The sequence below is a fragment of the Acipenser ruthenus genome, chromosome 2 (assembly GCF_902713425.1).
Source record: "Acipenser ruthenus chromosome 2, fAciRut3.2 maternal haplotype, whole genome shotgun sequence".
Lineage (NCBI taxonomy): Eukaryota > Metazoa > Chordata > Actinopteri > Acipenseriformes > Acipenseridae > Acipenser > Acipenser ruthenus.
In genome coordinates, this window is record NC_081190.1 from 106,079,167 (window position 1) to 106,095,606 (window position 16,440).

At 36.3% G+C, this 16,440-nt stretch overlaps 1 protein-coding gene and 1 long non-coding RNA gene across 2 annotated transcripts in view; one reads left to right on the forward strand and one right to left on the reverse strand.

The window, feature by feature from the left end:
• wdr1 (WD repeat domain 1) overlaps positions 1-12,255 on the reverse strand; it is a 29,229-nt gene extending 16,974 nt beyond the window's left edge. The window contains exons 1-6 of the mRNA XM_059005582.1: positions 12,047-12,255; positions 9,680-9,801; positions 8,937-9,027; positions 7,009-7,156; positions 4,865-5,045; positions 155-232 (exon numbers count right to left, since the gene is read on the reverse strand). Coding sequence (XP_058861565.1) covers positions 155-232; positions 4,865-5,045; positions 7,009-7,156; positions 8,937-9,027; positions 9,680-9,801; positions 12,047-12,062 — 636 coding nt within the window. The 5' untranslated portion in view covers positions 12,063-12,255. The remainder of the gene's footprint in view (positions 1-154; positions 233-4,864; positions 5,046-7,008; positions 7,157-8,936; positions 9,028-9,679; positions 9,802-12,046) is intronic.
• A 1-nt stretch (position 12,256) lies between these two features.
• LOC117409229 (uncharacterized) lies at positions 12,257-16,098 on the forward strand. Its single transcript, XR_004545486.3, has 4 exons — positions 12,257-12,372; positions 13,035-13,102; positions 13,360-13,434; positions 13,902-16,098. It is a non-coding gene; the product is annotated as an uncharacterized LOC117409229 (long non-coding RNA).
• Positions 16,099-16,440: the final 342 nt, after the last annotated feature.

Sequence of the window (16,440 nt, forward strand, 5' to 3'; positions counted from 1 at the left end):
TGAACAGTTAAGAAATGCGAATTAGTTAAACCTCACGGTTTAAAGAGAGTATGATTAAAAGTAGTAAAATGTTGAGTTTTAGAACAATCCCACAAGGATAGAAGATAATGAGATCATCACATTGATCAACAAGGTTAGAAACTAGAAGGGTTACCTGGCCATCAGCGCCAGCTGAAGCAAATCTGTTCCCATCAGGGGAAAATCTCACACAGTTCACAAACCGGCTGTGGTCCTACAAGGGGGAGGGGGGGAATAAAAAAATCCACAAAATGATTTCTTGGGAATGAAGATTTATACATTCTTTCTCAGTTCTACAAAAAGGAAAAAAACAAAACAAAATAAATATTGATTAAGATGTTTAATGCACAGACTTCCAGTTTAAATTAGCAATAGAGAAACTTGATACCCATTAACTTTATGAAGTGTTATATGGAGCACTCAGCACATACTTGCTGGTTTAGAATTTCCTTTCAACATGCATCACATTGATGTGGAGCACACTAAAATTAAAAACGGCAGCATTACTCACAAGAACTATGAATAGAAATCCCAATCCCCGATCTGTGTGTGGAACGCTGTATTACTGACTACATGTTCTTTATAAAATTTAAATTCCTACAATGTGCTTTATGATGTTATGCTCTTAAGCTTACTGTAAAATCTGTTTTAATATTCTCCAATGCGGTCAAAAAAAAAATATATATATATATATATATATAAAAAAAACAGAAGTGTAATCCATAATGCAAATACAATAATACATTAAAAACCAGCTCAAAATGCAAGACACCCGTTTCCACTCAAACCATGTGCCAGAAGCTATGTGTTCCTAACTCAGCTTAAAGATTTTTTGAATTGGCCTTTTTTATTAGTGAGCAGTCTAGAGCCATGCCTTCTACAGGGTTCAATCACTTTTTCAAAATTCCATACTTTTTCTAAGACTTCCATTTTTTTCCCAGACTTGTGTTTGTTAGTTTCTACTAGTTTTTAGATAGTTATCCACATAGGTGGGCAGCCACAGAGCATTATAGCTTTTTGATCCACAGCAGAAGTTGTACCTGGTTTTGTAAAAGTATTTGTCAGAATCTGGAGGTGCTTATCTAGCAAGAGACAATACAGGTATACAAAAGAGAAGTAAGATACAATCTAAAAAATGTCCAATATTTGAGAACTACATTGCATTATTTACAAAGAGAATATAAAAAGTTGTATACTGCAAGTATACTTGTGTCAAAATAGGATAGTATAATGGTACCAATAGTATACTAAAACCAGACAATTTTGGCACAAGTATACTTGCAGTATTCTACTTTTTTGTAAGGCATGATATTGGATTCTGATCCAAACTTCTTCATACCCTCTGTTAAATGTTGAACACTATAGGAGGTGAAAAATAACAAAAATGAAATAACAAATGTGCACGCATTATATATTAAAATGTGCAAGTGTCGTATATTAAACATACAGGTCAAATACTAAATACAGCACACCCTCGCTATAACAACCCTGTTTGGGTCCAAAGCCTTTTGTTCGCTATAGTAAAAAGGACAATATAAGCAGCTCGAGTAAGTTAAGGAAGTCACCCTGGATAAAGACATTAGCTAAATTATTAATATTACTACTGTTTTTATTCTTCGATTTTCTTTATTATTACAGTATTTGTCACTACTACCAACAATAATAACAATAGAAATGAGATTGTGAATAAAAGTAGAATTACAAGTACAGTACCTATTTGTGGCTGCATCCAGTATTCTGGCTATATCCTATTTGTATTTATTTATTTTTAAATGCACAGAAATACATTTATAGAACTTAATTTATTTTAAATGTATAAATCATTGTGCTGAAATAAGATGAATGTGTTCATTACATTATGTAAAAATACAAATCTGTACAGTAGGCCAATACAGTACAAGTAAACTGGTAACACAAAATAAATCATGCTGCTGCATTGTACACAACTGTACAATGAGAAAATAATAAAAGATTATTTTAAACTGAAACCAAATTATTTTAGCACATTTTTTTTTTTTTTTTTTTTTTAACCATAGCCTACTTACTACACAATTAATAAAAAAAAAATAGATCATGGTACTGCATTGACAGGTTATGATTAGGGATCTACCTAAATCGCGATTTCGCGGAAATCGTGAAATTGAGGGGTCACCGCGAAATTCACCTCTTAGGGGCCAATGCATACAAACACGTACAGAGAGGAGAAAAAAAAAGAAAACTTGTTTAAATTAACTACTGCACAACGCAAGCGACGCATACTACGTATCTTCCTTCTGTAGATAGCCCTTTTTGATTCCTTCGCCATCCCGTGTGCATTGCACTTAAGCAAAAAACAAACAAACAAAAAATGTCCACAAGTAACATTTACAAAATAAATTCTCCAAAGCAGTTAACGTTCTTGTTTACTATTCAAATGACAAAGTTTTAATCAGCCTATCAGTGCGTCTTTACTACTTTTATGTGACCTGTACTGTGCAGAAGGGGGCAGGACAAAGTTGGTGCTGCATTGTTTTGATTTAGGTTGCTAAAATCTAGTTTTCAGCATTGGAGTTAAAATAGTAGAAACGGACGACAAAGAAAGCAAAATATATTTCGGCTGATGATCGTTTCAAGGTATTTCCCAAACAAACTACATGCAGACTGAGGTAATTGTTTTGCATATCTTAATGTGTATTTGGAGAAAATACGATCGATCGCTATTTAGCTTCAGAATCACACATTAAACAAAAAGGCTACTACAGAGGCTGCTGAACAGAACTAAAATAAACAGCTTTCAGAAACCAAACTGGAAGGTCAGCCCAGACAATAAGTATTCCTGTCTGCAAGTTAAATCAGTACTAAAATGATCCAGCACAGCCCCCTCGCTTCAACCTGCTGTTACAGTTGGAATTTTCGACCCGAATAGCCACGTCTTTTTTGTTTTGACTCGGTACTAATAAAAAAAATTATTGGATGGGACAAATAACATGACAACGAACGTGCTGCATACATTGACTTTATTAAAGTATGCCAGATGCCCGCCCTTGTGTAACCGAGTTTTTGGGCTGTTTCTAATCGATTTCCACATCTGTATAACTTGACAAAGCTTTGCCTTAACTTCCAACCAATTCAGTGGATGCAGACGTGCAGTCTCAATGTATGGGCAAGATAACTGCAGGGGGATGCTGCATACTCGCCTTTAACAAATGTCAGTACTCTGTTTTAGTAAGGAAGCAAGTACCAGTATTTTTAGGCTTTATAGTGTTCTGAAATACTGTCTACTTAGGTTTATTTAATGTTTAAACATGTCCACCACTGTGACTCTTTAGATCATGCAAGTCACAGAGACCTAGCGCCACACAACTGGATATTACTGGGGGACATACATTGGGTTCGGCATATCCAAATGTATGTCAAAATGGGGTCTGTATTACCGAGGCACTCCTGTACTGCAGTAAAATGCATACAGTACATCAAATGTGTGCAACAAAGAAACAAAGTCCTAAGCTCTGTCAGTCTCAGGAAAGTGCACATGATTATTTGTTACCATTATTCATTCACATTTTTTAGTAAATATGTAAGCTCTGAACTTCACAAACAGCCGGCGCCGCTTAATCGGGATCCTGATAATCGTTTACTTGGGATACAGTATTATCAAATGATGAACGGAGATCGCTTTTCAGAGCAAGACAGGTCGCGTAGCACAGTGCAACGAGTGCCTGATTACACCGTGACTTGCGTAAATCACATTGAACTCGAGAAGGAGGAGCCTCCTGTGGTTTCCCAGGCTGCTGTTGCAAAGAAAGTTGGCGTATCAACATCGCAGGTGCGATTAATTTTGTTTAGGGATAAAAAAATAAAATTAAAAAAACCAACACCATGGACTTGTATTTTAAATGATGTATTTAACATTTAATCATAACGGGATGTGATTTCATTCTTTATCTTTTCATGAAGAATAACAAAAAAGTGTGACTAAGGTCGTCTCAACTGCCTCTCGTTTAATTGGGACAGCCGCTTATTTTTCCCTCTCCCCAGGCGTCCCGATAAAGCGATGCCGACTGTACTGATTTTACCATCTTAACCTAAAGCATCTACAAAAATGTATAACGTTCTCACTACTTACTGCTGCTTCCTCCAGAGTAAAACATATTGAAGTACAATCACAACCATCTTTCTTGCCTTCTTAGTATTGCTGTCCTAATTCATATGAATCACAGGTACAATTAGTCATTGGATGAAGCCACTATCTAAAGACTATTAAAAAGGGTTGGTGGTTTCATTAACTGAATTGTCCAATTTAGTTCAGGGACAATCCTATAAAGTACTAAATACTTCTTCAATTCAACATGTGTGGTACTCTGCCAATAGTTAAAACCGACAATGTGAACAGTGGTTTACAGATCACATCATGCATTTTTAAAATCTATTTTGCTGTGCTGCAAGCTATGAATACTTTGTTTCTTATTAATTTTATAAGCATATTGTAAGCATGGTCTGTGAATCTCAACTTTTAATTAGCAAGGATGTGACAGATCAGTACTGAGTGAAAATGTATCAATAGTGTTAGCTCACTTCCGTTTTTCATAATGTATGCGCATAAGCCAAGCTACTGCATAATGAATATGGGGATGGGAAGTATATCTATATTAGGTAATAGAAATTGTGGCAGTCAATTTTAAGGGTCTATACAGTCATTTCACTGTACTATTATTATATCTAGTGATGTTAATAAATGAACACCTCAATTGGATTAATATGGAGTCAAAGAGCAGCAATATTACGATCCATCAGTGTTTAGAACATTAAAACCTTGCTGTTTGTTTGTTCTACTGTGAACATGCTACTGTGAAAATATGTTACTCACCATCATTGTAAACTTAAACTTAAATGGAGGTCCCTCAAAGAATGCTCCACAGTTATCATCGCTGCCGGTTACAATGCGGTAGGGGCGTGTCTGTTTTACATCCACACTGTTAATGACCTTGCTGTGACCAGTGATCTCGCCAACCGACGAGCCCGTGTCCCACAGGAACACTGCTCCAAACCTACAAACATTCAGAACAAACTAAATGAACACCCAGGAAGGATGGACAGTAAAAAGCCATGATGTAATGCACTGTAATGGTCTACAGGGGCCAATGAACAATAAATGCAGCAGTTCTTTTCTATTTTTTAAAGTTCTTCAAAATGATACACGGATGTAAGCAAGTGTATAGTCCAATGATATGCCCATTAAAGGAATGCTCACTACCACTTGGTTGAAACAAAACAAAAACAAGAACAGAAACTGTCCCAGCCAAAAGGCTTATAAGGTATTTACTATTTAAAGTTCTCTAACGGTGTGTTCGTAGGCAGCAGGATGGTTACACTATAGACTGTCTTCACAATTATACCCACCAGAATAATCCACGACCGATTCTTAGATATTTTACACCACTGGGGAAAATCCCTGTGGATTGCATTAGCTACCTCTCTCTGGTTATCCTGGGATTAATCTCCAAAGAAGTGATTAGTACAATAAAACGCTCTACAAATGCTGTGGCTTATTCCTGTAAGGTATAGGTTGATCGAATCTACCTGTAAGAGGAACAATACATCGGTATCTACAGTACATAAATACATACAATACACACACACACCCACCTATTGTATTTTACCAACCTTTACTGGCCACATTTAAAATTACATTTTGCAACTGCACAGGTAACACTGTGGGTCAGAACAGTCAGAAGTTGCTAATTGTACAAGCCTCTCAAAGCCACATTATAATTATCACAGACATTAAATATCTGGCACTGTGTTGGTTGGTACTACTGTCAGCAGCATTTACTGTAGACTATAGAGAAAAATAGCCATTAAGCCTTACTAAAAATGCCACTTGGTTACATGTTCTAAAGCATGCCTTAAATAATACACTTTGGTTAACTTTTACACCAATCTTATTGCATTAAAAGTAGTAAGATTTAGGCTACATGGAAAAAAATAAAGGCCATCTTTAAAAAAAACAAATGCAATAATGCTGTTCTTCATTTAACCCTCGACATAGCTATGCTTGATAAAACCCAGGAAAAGATTAAAAACAGGTCACTATAAAAGAGGCTTACGGCAGTATTAACAAACAACATTTGTTGATATGCCTACATGCCATATACATCAGCTCACTTTTATGCTTCATGAGATGTCATTTAGTAATTTATTGTGTTTGCTTAGATAAAAGATGGTTACAAAATGTTGACCTGTCTAATGTAGAATGCATCTGGCAATACGTTCCATCTGAGGTGTTTGTGCATTATTATTATTAAGCTGGTTTCACAGACATTTAACAAAATATCACAAACAATTATGTGCTGTAGGTTTTGCATTTATAACAAAACAAAAAAAGACCATGGGGTCCATTTTAATGATCTAAACAGTGGCAGATCTGAATTCTGCTGCTCTTTAACTCTGTGGTGTTCGCCCACTGTGATTTATTATTATTATTAGTTTATTTAGCAGACGCCTTTATCCAAGGCGACTTACAGAGACTAGGGTGTGTGATCTATGCATCAGCTGCAGAGTCACTTACAACTACGTCTCACCCGAAAGACGGAGCACAAGGAGGTTAAGTGACTTGCTCAGGGTCACACAATGAGTCAGTGGCTGAGGTGGGATTTGAACTGGGAACCTCCTGGTTACAAGCCCTTTTCTTTAACCACTGGACCACACAACCTCCTATGGACCCATGTATTAACTACACAGCACTAATATTGGAGTACCTTAACTAAGGCAACACTAGTGTTAAATAAGGATCTGTGAAACCAGCCAGTCACAAATGTAAAAAAAAGTGCCTTAGGCAAAACAGATGTTATGTGGCTCCTAATCATTCATCTTTCAATAAAAGTAGTAATCAATCAAATCAGACAAATGGAAAATAGGCCAACTGACAACCCAATTTTCTTTGATCTGCTGTTTATATGAGCTAGGTGTTTATTATTTTAAAGGGACTGTATTTGACAGTGGGATACTTACTTCTCCCGCCCTTCTCCAACTGCTGCTATTCTCTTGCTATCTTCTGTCCATGAAATGTCCTTAATTTTTCCTGCAAAGGGCTGGTACTCATACTTAAGGAGGTGTTCCTTTTGAGTGGTGTCCCAGATTCTCAGCTTCCCAGAGACATCTATCATAATAGAGGGTCAAATTATTGACACTAGAAAGAACAAGACCTCTTAATAATGACGGATCATAGAAAGTGGCACACATAAAGCTTGATTTACTATGTGGTATATGGAACAAAATATTCAGAATTGTATTGTAGACCTCATGACCTGTTTGTCCTTTCCTTATAAATAAAAAATAATCTGCTTCATTATCTCTTATTCTGTTGTAGTTCCAGCCACCCAGAATACAAAAAAAAAAGAAAACAAATCACCAGAAGAAAATGGTTTGTTGTCTACTTCAATATAAAGGTTTGTTATTAACATTTCACTTCAAACTTAATGGGGAGGGCAAGACCAAGCAATTACACTTTTTGACCTGTGGTGGTAGACCTAAAATATGACCTACCACCTTGTCCAGCCAGTCCCATTACTTTGTTGATTTCATTTTATTATTTGTGCACAGTGGCATACACCCAAGCAATAATTATTTGATTGGTTTGTGTCATGCCTAAGTTACCACAAAAAGTTACTGAATTGATACAGTCGGCACCACTTAATTGGGACACTGAACATCAGGATTTCTGCTTAAATGGGACAGAACTCTGGGAGACCGGTCTTCCCAATGCTATTTATGTTGTTTAATTGGGACATCACTTTGTTTAATTGGGATACAGTATTTTCAAACAACGAACGGAGATCGCTTTCCAGAGTAAGACAGGTTCACCTAGCGCAGTGCAGTGATTAAGTGATTCCGCTATTAATTGTGTAAACCTGTGGTTTTTGCCTACCTGTCATTTGCGAGTTGTCATAATGGCTGAGAAGTGAAAACAAGTCTAATTTTGTATAGGAATAAAAAAAAAGACTTGTATTTCAAATGATGCATTCAACATGTAATGTGATGTCACTATTTCTCTTTTCATTCAGAAATAAAACTATAAAAAATACTTCCCTCCTGTGAATGTCGTAAATTATGAATACAAGTGTGCTGACCCCATTAATACTTGCAATTTAAGGCAACCCTTCTCTCATATGTGAACGCTCTAAAAAAGAAAAGGCAGCCCAGGGCCGGCCTAGATTTAGGCCACCATTTTGATGTGGCCCAGGGCCTGCAATCAGGGACAAGAAACATCTGCTACAAATCAAGGAATACTGTATATCCCAGTAGGTCTTCCATTCTGAGTGCAGGCTATTGTTTCATAAAAAAAAAAAAAAAACAACAAGCAGCAATTTGCCACATTTTAGGCCTGCTTTTCAGTCACATATGTGAACACGCAAAGGCGCTTTAAACCGCAAATGTAAATGGGATTGCAGACCTAAACATGCAGCGGCCCTGAGCCAGCACAGTAGTGCAAGTGGGGACTAAAGTCCTCTCAAATGACTCTTGTTTAATTGAGACAGCCACTTATTTGGGATATTTTTTACCTCTCCCAAGACTATATATGACACCCCCATCCAAAAGAGTAAAATCCATTCGATATAGGTTTATTACTCTAACCATACAGAAGCAAGCTGTCTCATTTTAAGGCAGCTGCTAAGCAAGCTCCGTCTTCTGGGTATCACCCAGTACGGGGAGATTTCTCTCAGCAGGGAGCCACTGTTAATGGGAAAATAATAGGTTGTTAAATGCAAGGGTGAAAAATGGACACAGTGTAATTTCTAAATGTATTTTCCTCTTTGCAAAGCAAATAAAATAAAGAAGCTGTGTCGACTGCAATTGATTTGTTCTGAATTACAGGACGATAAATGGATTCCACAACATGCAATATAAAAATTCTATCAGTAATAATAATAATAATATACCTCCAGATGCAATGTAGAATCCACTGGGAGCATACTTAGCAACAGAAACCTGATGAGCATGCTCAGTGTAGATATCTGCAATTGCTGGATTCTAAAACAAATAAACAAAATATAAATAAAATAAAAAACTAAAAGGTCATCAGTCATACTACCACGGAGTATCTAGGCTGGAACGGAGCCTGTGAAATGGATGCAATCCCAATGCTAATCCATGAGCCACAGACAGAATGTATTACTTTCTGCTTTAATGCTTATAATCAAAGTCTGTGACATGATGGCAAAATCGTGTAAAGTCCTTTCATTCTTCATAATGTATCACAAATACAAAACCACATCAGCACAGTGACGTAATTCCAGTATATCATGCTTTGAACACAAGCAAACTCAACAATCAACTAAAAACAGTTGATACTTTCCGGGTATGATAACACTTGTCCAGATTTTGCAAACAACCATCAAAATGAAATCAGAAATTTTGGCTGCATTTGATGACTTTTGAGAAACAAATGTTTTCCTCCCACTACGAGGTGAGGGAGTTTGGGGGAGGAAGTATTTACTTTCCCTACTGCATACAAAGAATGTGGGTGGACTAATTAACACACAAGCACACCTCAACCTGGTACAAGAAACTCTACTATACTGTATATGAGTAAGTATGGTTTCTGTTATGACATTCACTGGGCGTATGTTTTAAAATAAATATAGAAAAATAAACAATGCAAAAAACACAAAACAAACACTACTTCAATGTTTCTGATGATGACACACTTCCCGTTGGTGTAAAGGAAGTGGTTTCCCTTCGGATCACCTCCAAGGACTTTTGCAACTCCACGTTCTACCTGTGGCAGGCTGGCAAACACTTTCTCTGTAGGAGGAAAAGGGAAAAGTTAAGATTTATCCCCCTAACCAAATTAAGGCACATTTGCGTGTTGCTGAACAGATCGACAAGAGACTGACATATTGGCCTTTTAAGAATGTACAAACATCTAAAATCCAGAGGAGAACATCACTCCTAAATGTAGAAGATCATGTGGACCTAGTTTTATCAGTACATATCAGTAACAAATTATAGATCAGTATCCTAAAGAAAATGCATCACTATTAGTTAGTCCCATAATACTGTATACACAAGATTTTAATATTTAAGTTTGATCATGATCGGGTGTGACATATTTAAAGACAATCATACATGCCCTGTCTCCTTATGTTCCCAGATTCTGAACAACTTGCACTAAAGAATGCCTTTTAGCAAGTTTTATCAAAAGCAGTTCCCTGGACACACTATATCTAGAACTCTGAAGACTCCACCGCTAACAACATAGTTTAGAGGAATGAGATATCAGGTATTATTAATATTAATTTTGAGTATGCCAGATTATTTTATATATATATATATATATATATATATATATATATATATATATATATATACACACACACACACATATACATATATATGTAGTGGACAACAAAAATGGAAACAGCTGGGTAAATGAGGGACACCAAGTATATTGAAAGCAAGGGCTTCCACACAGGTGTGGCTCATGCGTTAATTAAGCAAATAATATCCCAGCATGCTTAGGGTCATGTATAAAAATGCTGGACAGGCCTGGTTGCCTATAATTATGGCTAGCATGGCTGCAAGAGGAGGCCTCAGTGACTTTGAAAGAGGGGTGATTGTTGAGGCGCGTTTGGCAGGAGCTTCAGTGACCAAGACAGCTCAACTTGCTGATGTTTCACGAGCAATGGTGTCTAAGGTGATGTCGGCATGGAACCCCGAGGGAAAGACATCATCATCAAAGGGCAACAGTGGGCAGAAGCGCATACTCCAGGATCGTGATATCCTTGCATTAATTTGAAGTGCAAGGCAAAACAGACGAGCAACTGCAGATCAACTGACTGCAAATTTCAACCTGGGGCGCAATCAGCCAGTTTCATCAAAAACTGGTCCACCAAGAACTCCACAGAGCGGGATACCATAGTGACTTTACATTGGTGTTTCCATTTTTTTGTCCACTATCTATCTATCTATCTATATATATATATATATATATATATATATATATATATATATATATCTATCTATCTATCTATCTATCTACACACACACACACACACTAATATTTCTGGCACTCAAATGTTCAAATTCAACATTTGATCAACTGAAAACAATTCTTAATCTGCTAAATAGTTTGAATAATATAATACTTTTGTAGTTCTTGCAAGCCTGCAATGTCCTGCAATTTTCAATTATTTTCATGACTCCTAAACTGCCACACATTATGAGATTAAACCAGGGGGAACGTTGTGTAAAATTAAAATTAGAAATACAAGACAGACAATATATAAAGTTGTATGACTGGTATTGTGCATGTCTAATCAAGGGCAGGATTACTTTCAAAGCTGTACTGGACAAACCCATTCCCAGTTTACATATCGTTGAGTCAGTGATGGACATGGTCGTCCGTTATTAATGTATTACTACCTGGAGACGTCAGAAACGTGTAAACAAAACTCAAGCCCCAATATTCTTGGAAATCCTTTCGAACTTGGCAGTTGACTTATGAAATACCGTGTCCATTTGTGTTAATGTGGAGACTGACGTTTCCTTCTTACGCATGATGAGGAACCCAGACAAGAAACCGACATTCCTTAGCTTACGGCAATTAATGCTAAATTGCTGCGGAGCTGCAAATACACAATTATGCAAAATCAAATAACTATTAATTAAGATTAAAAACCTATATTATTAAATAGTGCAAATAAACAATTAACTGTACAGCATTTTCACAACAACGTTTTATTTCCGCATTGACTGAAAATATTACTAGCGTTCGTAAACTTAACGCTCGGGTTCGGTTTTCTCCTGAATGTATGGAGAAATAAAAACCACACACAAAAAATACTAATATACATTTTTAAATTATGCTAAAGTAACCGCGTATAATACCTTAAATGTGTGCATAAACGACACATGAGAATGAGGAAGCAACGGGCGAGGTTTTTCACCGCTTCCCTGGAATATTTGAGTAGGTAAAGCCAGGGGTAACAATTATCATTGATCTCGAAACGTTTGACAAACACATAGAATACAAGAAAATATCACTTACTAAGTTCGTACGGCATACTTGCAGACCTCTTCTGACTGCGCCTTGAATCACTCTGTAAGAATAAATAACAAACCCTGTTTACTTCGCTCCTTGCTACCGGCAGATCTGATTTTTGCTAATCTCATAAACCCGGAAGCCTGCGCTGTTCTCCTTTGCTCAGCTTTGACCATATATAGTAAACTCCCTCAGATTCGAGCAGGTTTCGCTCTCACCAGACTTGCGCTGCTTTGCTTATCGAGGAAATGACGTTTGCAGAAACATTATTGAGGGAAAGGAACTTGCGCTGCGGTTGTGTTGAAGTAGACAAGTAAAAACGTCAAGCTTTGGTATGTGAGGTTGAGATTACGGCTTGGAGAATAACGGTGCATTGGTTAATTCAGGATTGTATTTGTGCAGATAGTGACAGAGGCTTGCTAACTAATTATGAAACGGTTTACATAAATAATTTAACTAGAAATATTAACTTGTAATTGATTTCGCTATATGTCCTTTCCAGCAGACCAAATATTCTTTATTGTTGTCTTGGGGATCTGGTGTTTCTCCAATTTCAACGGACAAATCGTCTGGAAAGTCGAAGACGCAGTATTTCGCCATGTTTTAAAATAGATTGTGGTTCTATCCGTAAATAAGTATGTCTGAAAGAACTCCCCACTTCCTATAAAACATTCCTTATATATTCATGGAACAATCAAAAACCACAAAGTTATATCGGCAGAGGAATGAAATTTCAACAAAGAGAAGAAAAATAAATGAAACAGCTGGCCAGGATCACATTGTCACCGATTACCTTGCACAAGAACCCTTAATTGAAAGAAGACTTTCTTTTTTATGTATATAACTTTATTTTTTATTTATATAAACTATTAAACTTGTATACATATTACCAATATAACATGAATTCTGTATCCTAATTCTATAACAATGTATTGTTTATCATTGCTTAGATGGAGATTGTTATTTAAGCCATTGTTTATCTGTATCCTAACAGTGATGAGTGCAGTAGTGAGGGTGAAGAGGCAGGCCAGCCTCAATGATATCGAGGACCTGAATGTAGAGGTGGGACAGAAACACAAAAAAACAAAACAAAACAAAAAAAAACACAGTAATATAATTATTTATGGAAGAGCCCTAGGGCCAGGTGAAAAAAAAAAATCCCTATGGCCACGTGAAAAAAAAAAAAAAACCTTGAACTTTCGACTTTAAAAATCATTTCAGTGAGAATTAAAAACATAAATGAATGAATGAATAAATAAATAAATAAATGACAATCTTGTTGTAAAGTATTATTAATTTACACTAACAATTATTTGTAGGAAGGACAGGATGATTTGGGCCATGTTCATGATGAAGAGACTACTGATTGCTACCAACAAAACCATCTACAAAATGTATGTAATTTATATTCTTGACATGTAATTTTCATAAGACCTTCAAAATGAAAAAGGTCTTTGAGCTGTAAAGAATGCCTCTAAATGACTACTATATTTATATGAAGAGGTGATTATTGTGATATATTAAAAGCAAAAAAGTTTTAAATCCTTTATTTTTAACCCTTTAATTTGGACTTTCAGTTCCACAATGTTTCTGCCTTATTTTGGATATATGGAATAAAAGTTCCCCTAAAATTGTATCAACTTAAAAACAATAATTGATATATGCACTTTTTTAAATATAATATTTCTGTAAAATTATAATCATTATAAAACAAAAAACATAAAACCTAGCTGCTGTAACTACTTGGAGCTTAAAGCTAACTTAGGCAAGATTTGGCCCAGCCTGCTTATTGGTTTGATTAAAAGCATTTGCTATATTGATTCATTAATACTAATTGTTTTTTTTCTATTTTTTTTTCCAGGAATGTCTGTTTGATTCAACATCTTTTGATGCAGAAAACCCTATTTACGAAGGATCAAACATTACAAAGGGACAGTTACTTGCAATGTTAATGGCCCATACACTTAAACATCATGTGTCTGGTGCTGGAAATGTTAAATATAATTGCTCCAGGTTGTGTGCCTAACACTATGTGGTATCTTAACAAAACTTTCTTTAACCTAGCTGACAAAGCCCAAATATATTATTATTGTCCAGAATGCCTTTTTTTCCTAGGGCAGAATCCACCTGAAAGGTGTGGTGAATGTAATTGTGTTGTAAATCAAAATCAGTGCTTACAGGATAATTGTTTCTTTCTCGTAATGCCTTTATCATGTCAAATAAAAAATCTTCTGCAGCAGCCCAACATTTATCATGCACTCGGGTCACATTTTAATTCTGATGACCTCATAGGTGACATACAAACAGGAAAAGAATATCAAAACCCCAAATTATCTGATTTTGTTGAAAATACTAAAAATATCACATTGTCTTTTAATTGTGATGGTAGTCCTGTTTTTAAATCATCTCGTTATTCAATATGGCCTATTTTGTGTACCATTAATAAGCTTCCATTGGAAGAGAGGGAATAATGTAATGCTCCATACATTCTGGTTTGGTTCCAAGAAGCCTCGTGTTGATACGTATTTTGCACCCTTTGTAGAGGACCTTCAACAGTGTTATACTGATGGTGTAGAATGGCAAGATCAGTGTGGTATACAACATACAACTAAAGTGTGTCCTCTAATCTGTGTGTGATGCAGTTGCGCGTGCTATGGTTCAAGTTTTCAAACAATTTAATGGTACTCATGGCTATGGCTTTTGTTTACAAAAAGGAGAAGTTGTACCAAAAGGAAATAGTTATGCACGTGTGTATTCACTTGAAAATGAAATGGCACCTCTTAGAACAAAAGAGGAAACAATTTGTTACGCAGAGAAAGCTTCTGCTCAAGGTCAAGATGAAATGGGAGTTAAAGGTGCTAGTCCCCTTCTGTTGCTCTCTGAATTTGACATTATCAAGGGTTTTGTCCCTGATTATATGCACTCTGTTTGCTTAGGTGTGGTTAGGCAATTTACTAATATGTGGTTTGATAGCAAGAATGCAAATAAAGATTTTTTTATATCTTCAAGAGATATGAAAGTCATTGATCTACAATTACTAAAAGTCAAACCTCCTAATGAAGTTCACCGTAATCCAAGATCACTGTCTGAAAAGGCCTACTGGAAGGCAACAGAATGGAGGGCATTTCTCTTGTTGTATTCTCCAGTTGTGCTTAGAGGTGTACTAAGTGGAAAGTTTTACAGACATTGGATGCTATTAGTGAATGCTATATCCATCTTGCTGTCATCATCTGTCACTAATGAGCAAATTAACTTTTCTGAAAAATGTTTATAAAATTTGTTGTACAGGTTTCAGAAATGTATGGTAAAGAACACTGCTCTTACAATGTTCACCTGCTTACTCATTTGGCAGAGTGTGCGACAGTGGGGAATGTGGGCTAATTCTGCATTTGTTTATGAGGACATCAATGGGAAATTGCTGAAACTATTTTCAGGCACCCAGTGTGTTCCTTTTCAAATATTTAAGGGATTCTTTGCTGCACAAAAACTGATGAGACATGGCCGACACACATTTGACAGTGCTCCTGCTGAAGCTCGTGACATGTTCCTCAAATTGACAGGCAGTCGACCACATATAATGAAATCTATACATGTGAGTTCAGATGCTGTTACTCTTGGCAAATGTGAAAAAAGACCTTTATTAATTGAAGAAAGGGTAGCACTGGAAAAGGTTGGTAGTCAACTAAACCATTTAACTCTAGATCAGTTAAATGTAAGTGTGTACAAACGATGTGTAATTGTAAACAAGCTATATTGTACGGCTAGGTATGCAACAGGATTTAACAGAGATAATTCCATCATTGCCACTGATACACTGGCAGCAGTGTGGAGTAGTGGTTAAGGCTCTGGACTCTTGACCGGAGGGTCGTGGTTTCAGTCCCCTATGGGGACACTGCTGCTGTACCCTTGAGCAAGGTACTTTACCTAGATTGCTCCAGTAAAAACCCGACTGTATAAATGGGTAATTGTATGTAAAAATAACGTGATATCTTGTAACAATTGTAAGTCGACCTGGATAAGGGCGTCAGCTAAGAAATAAATAATATGTCTTTTGGTTACATCACCTCTTTTGTAGTTGTCCCAAGTGCTAATCAATTTGCAGATGCTTGTAACTGTTCAGATCTTCTTGTATTCTATAAAAAGTTTAAAAGGCTAAGAGACCAGATGACAATTTCTGACAATTACTTTAAAAGTAATCTTGCCAGTTTCATGACAAATGTTGACAGTGAAGAACTTGCAGTTTGTAGACCTCAAGACATTAAAGGAAAATGTGTTCTCCTAAAACACAAACATAGAATGTTTGTAATAAAAATTCAGAAATTTGAGTTAGATTGGGCTACAGATTACAGATTCTATATTTCATAAGTTTTCAACCCAAGTCCTGGAGTACCCATGTGTTT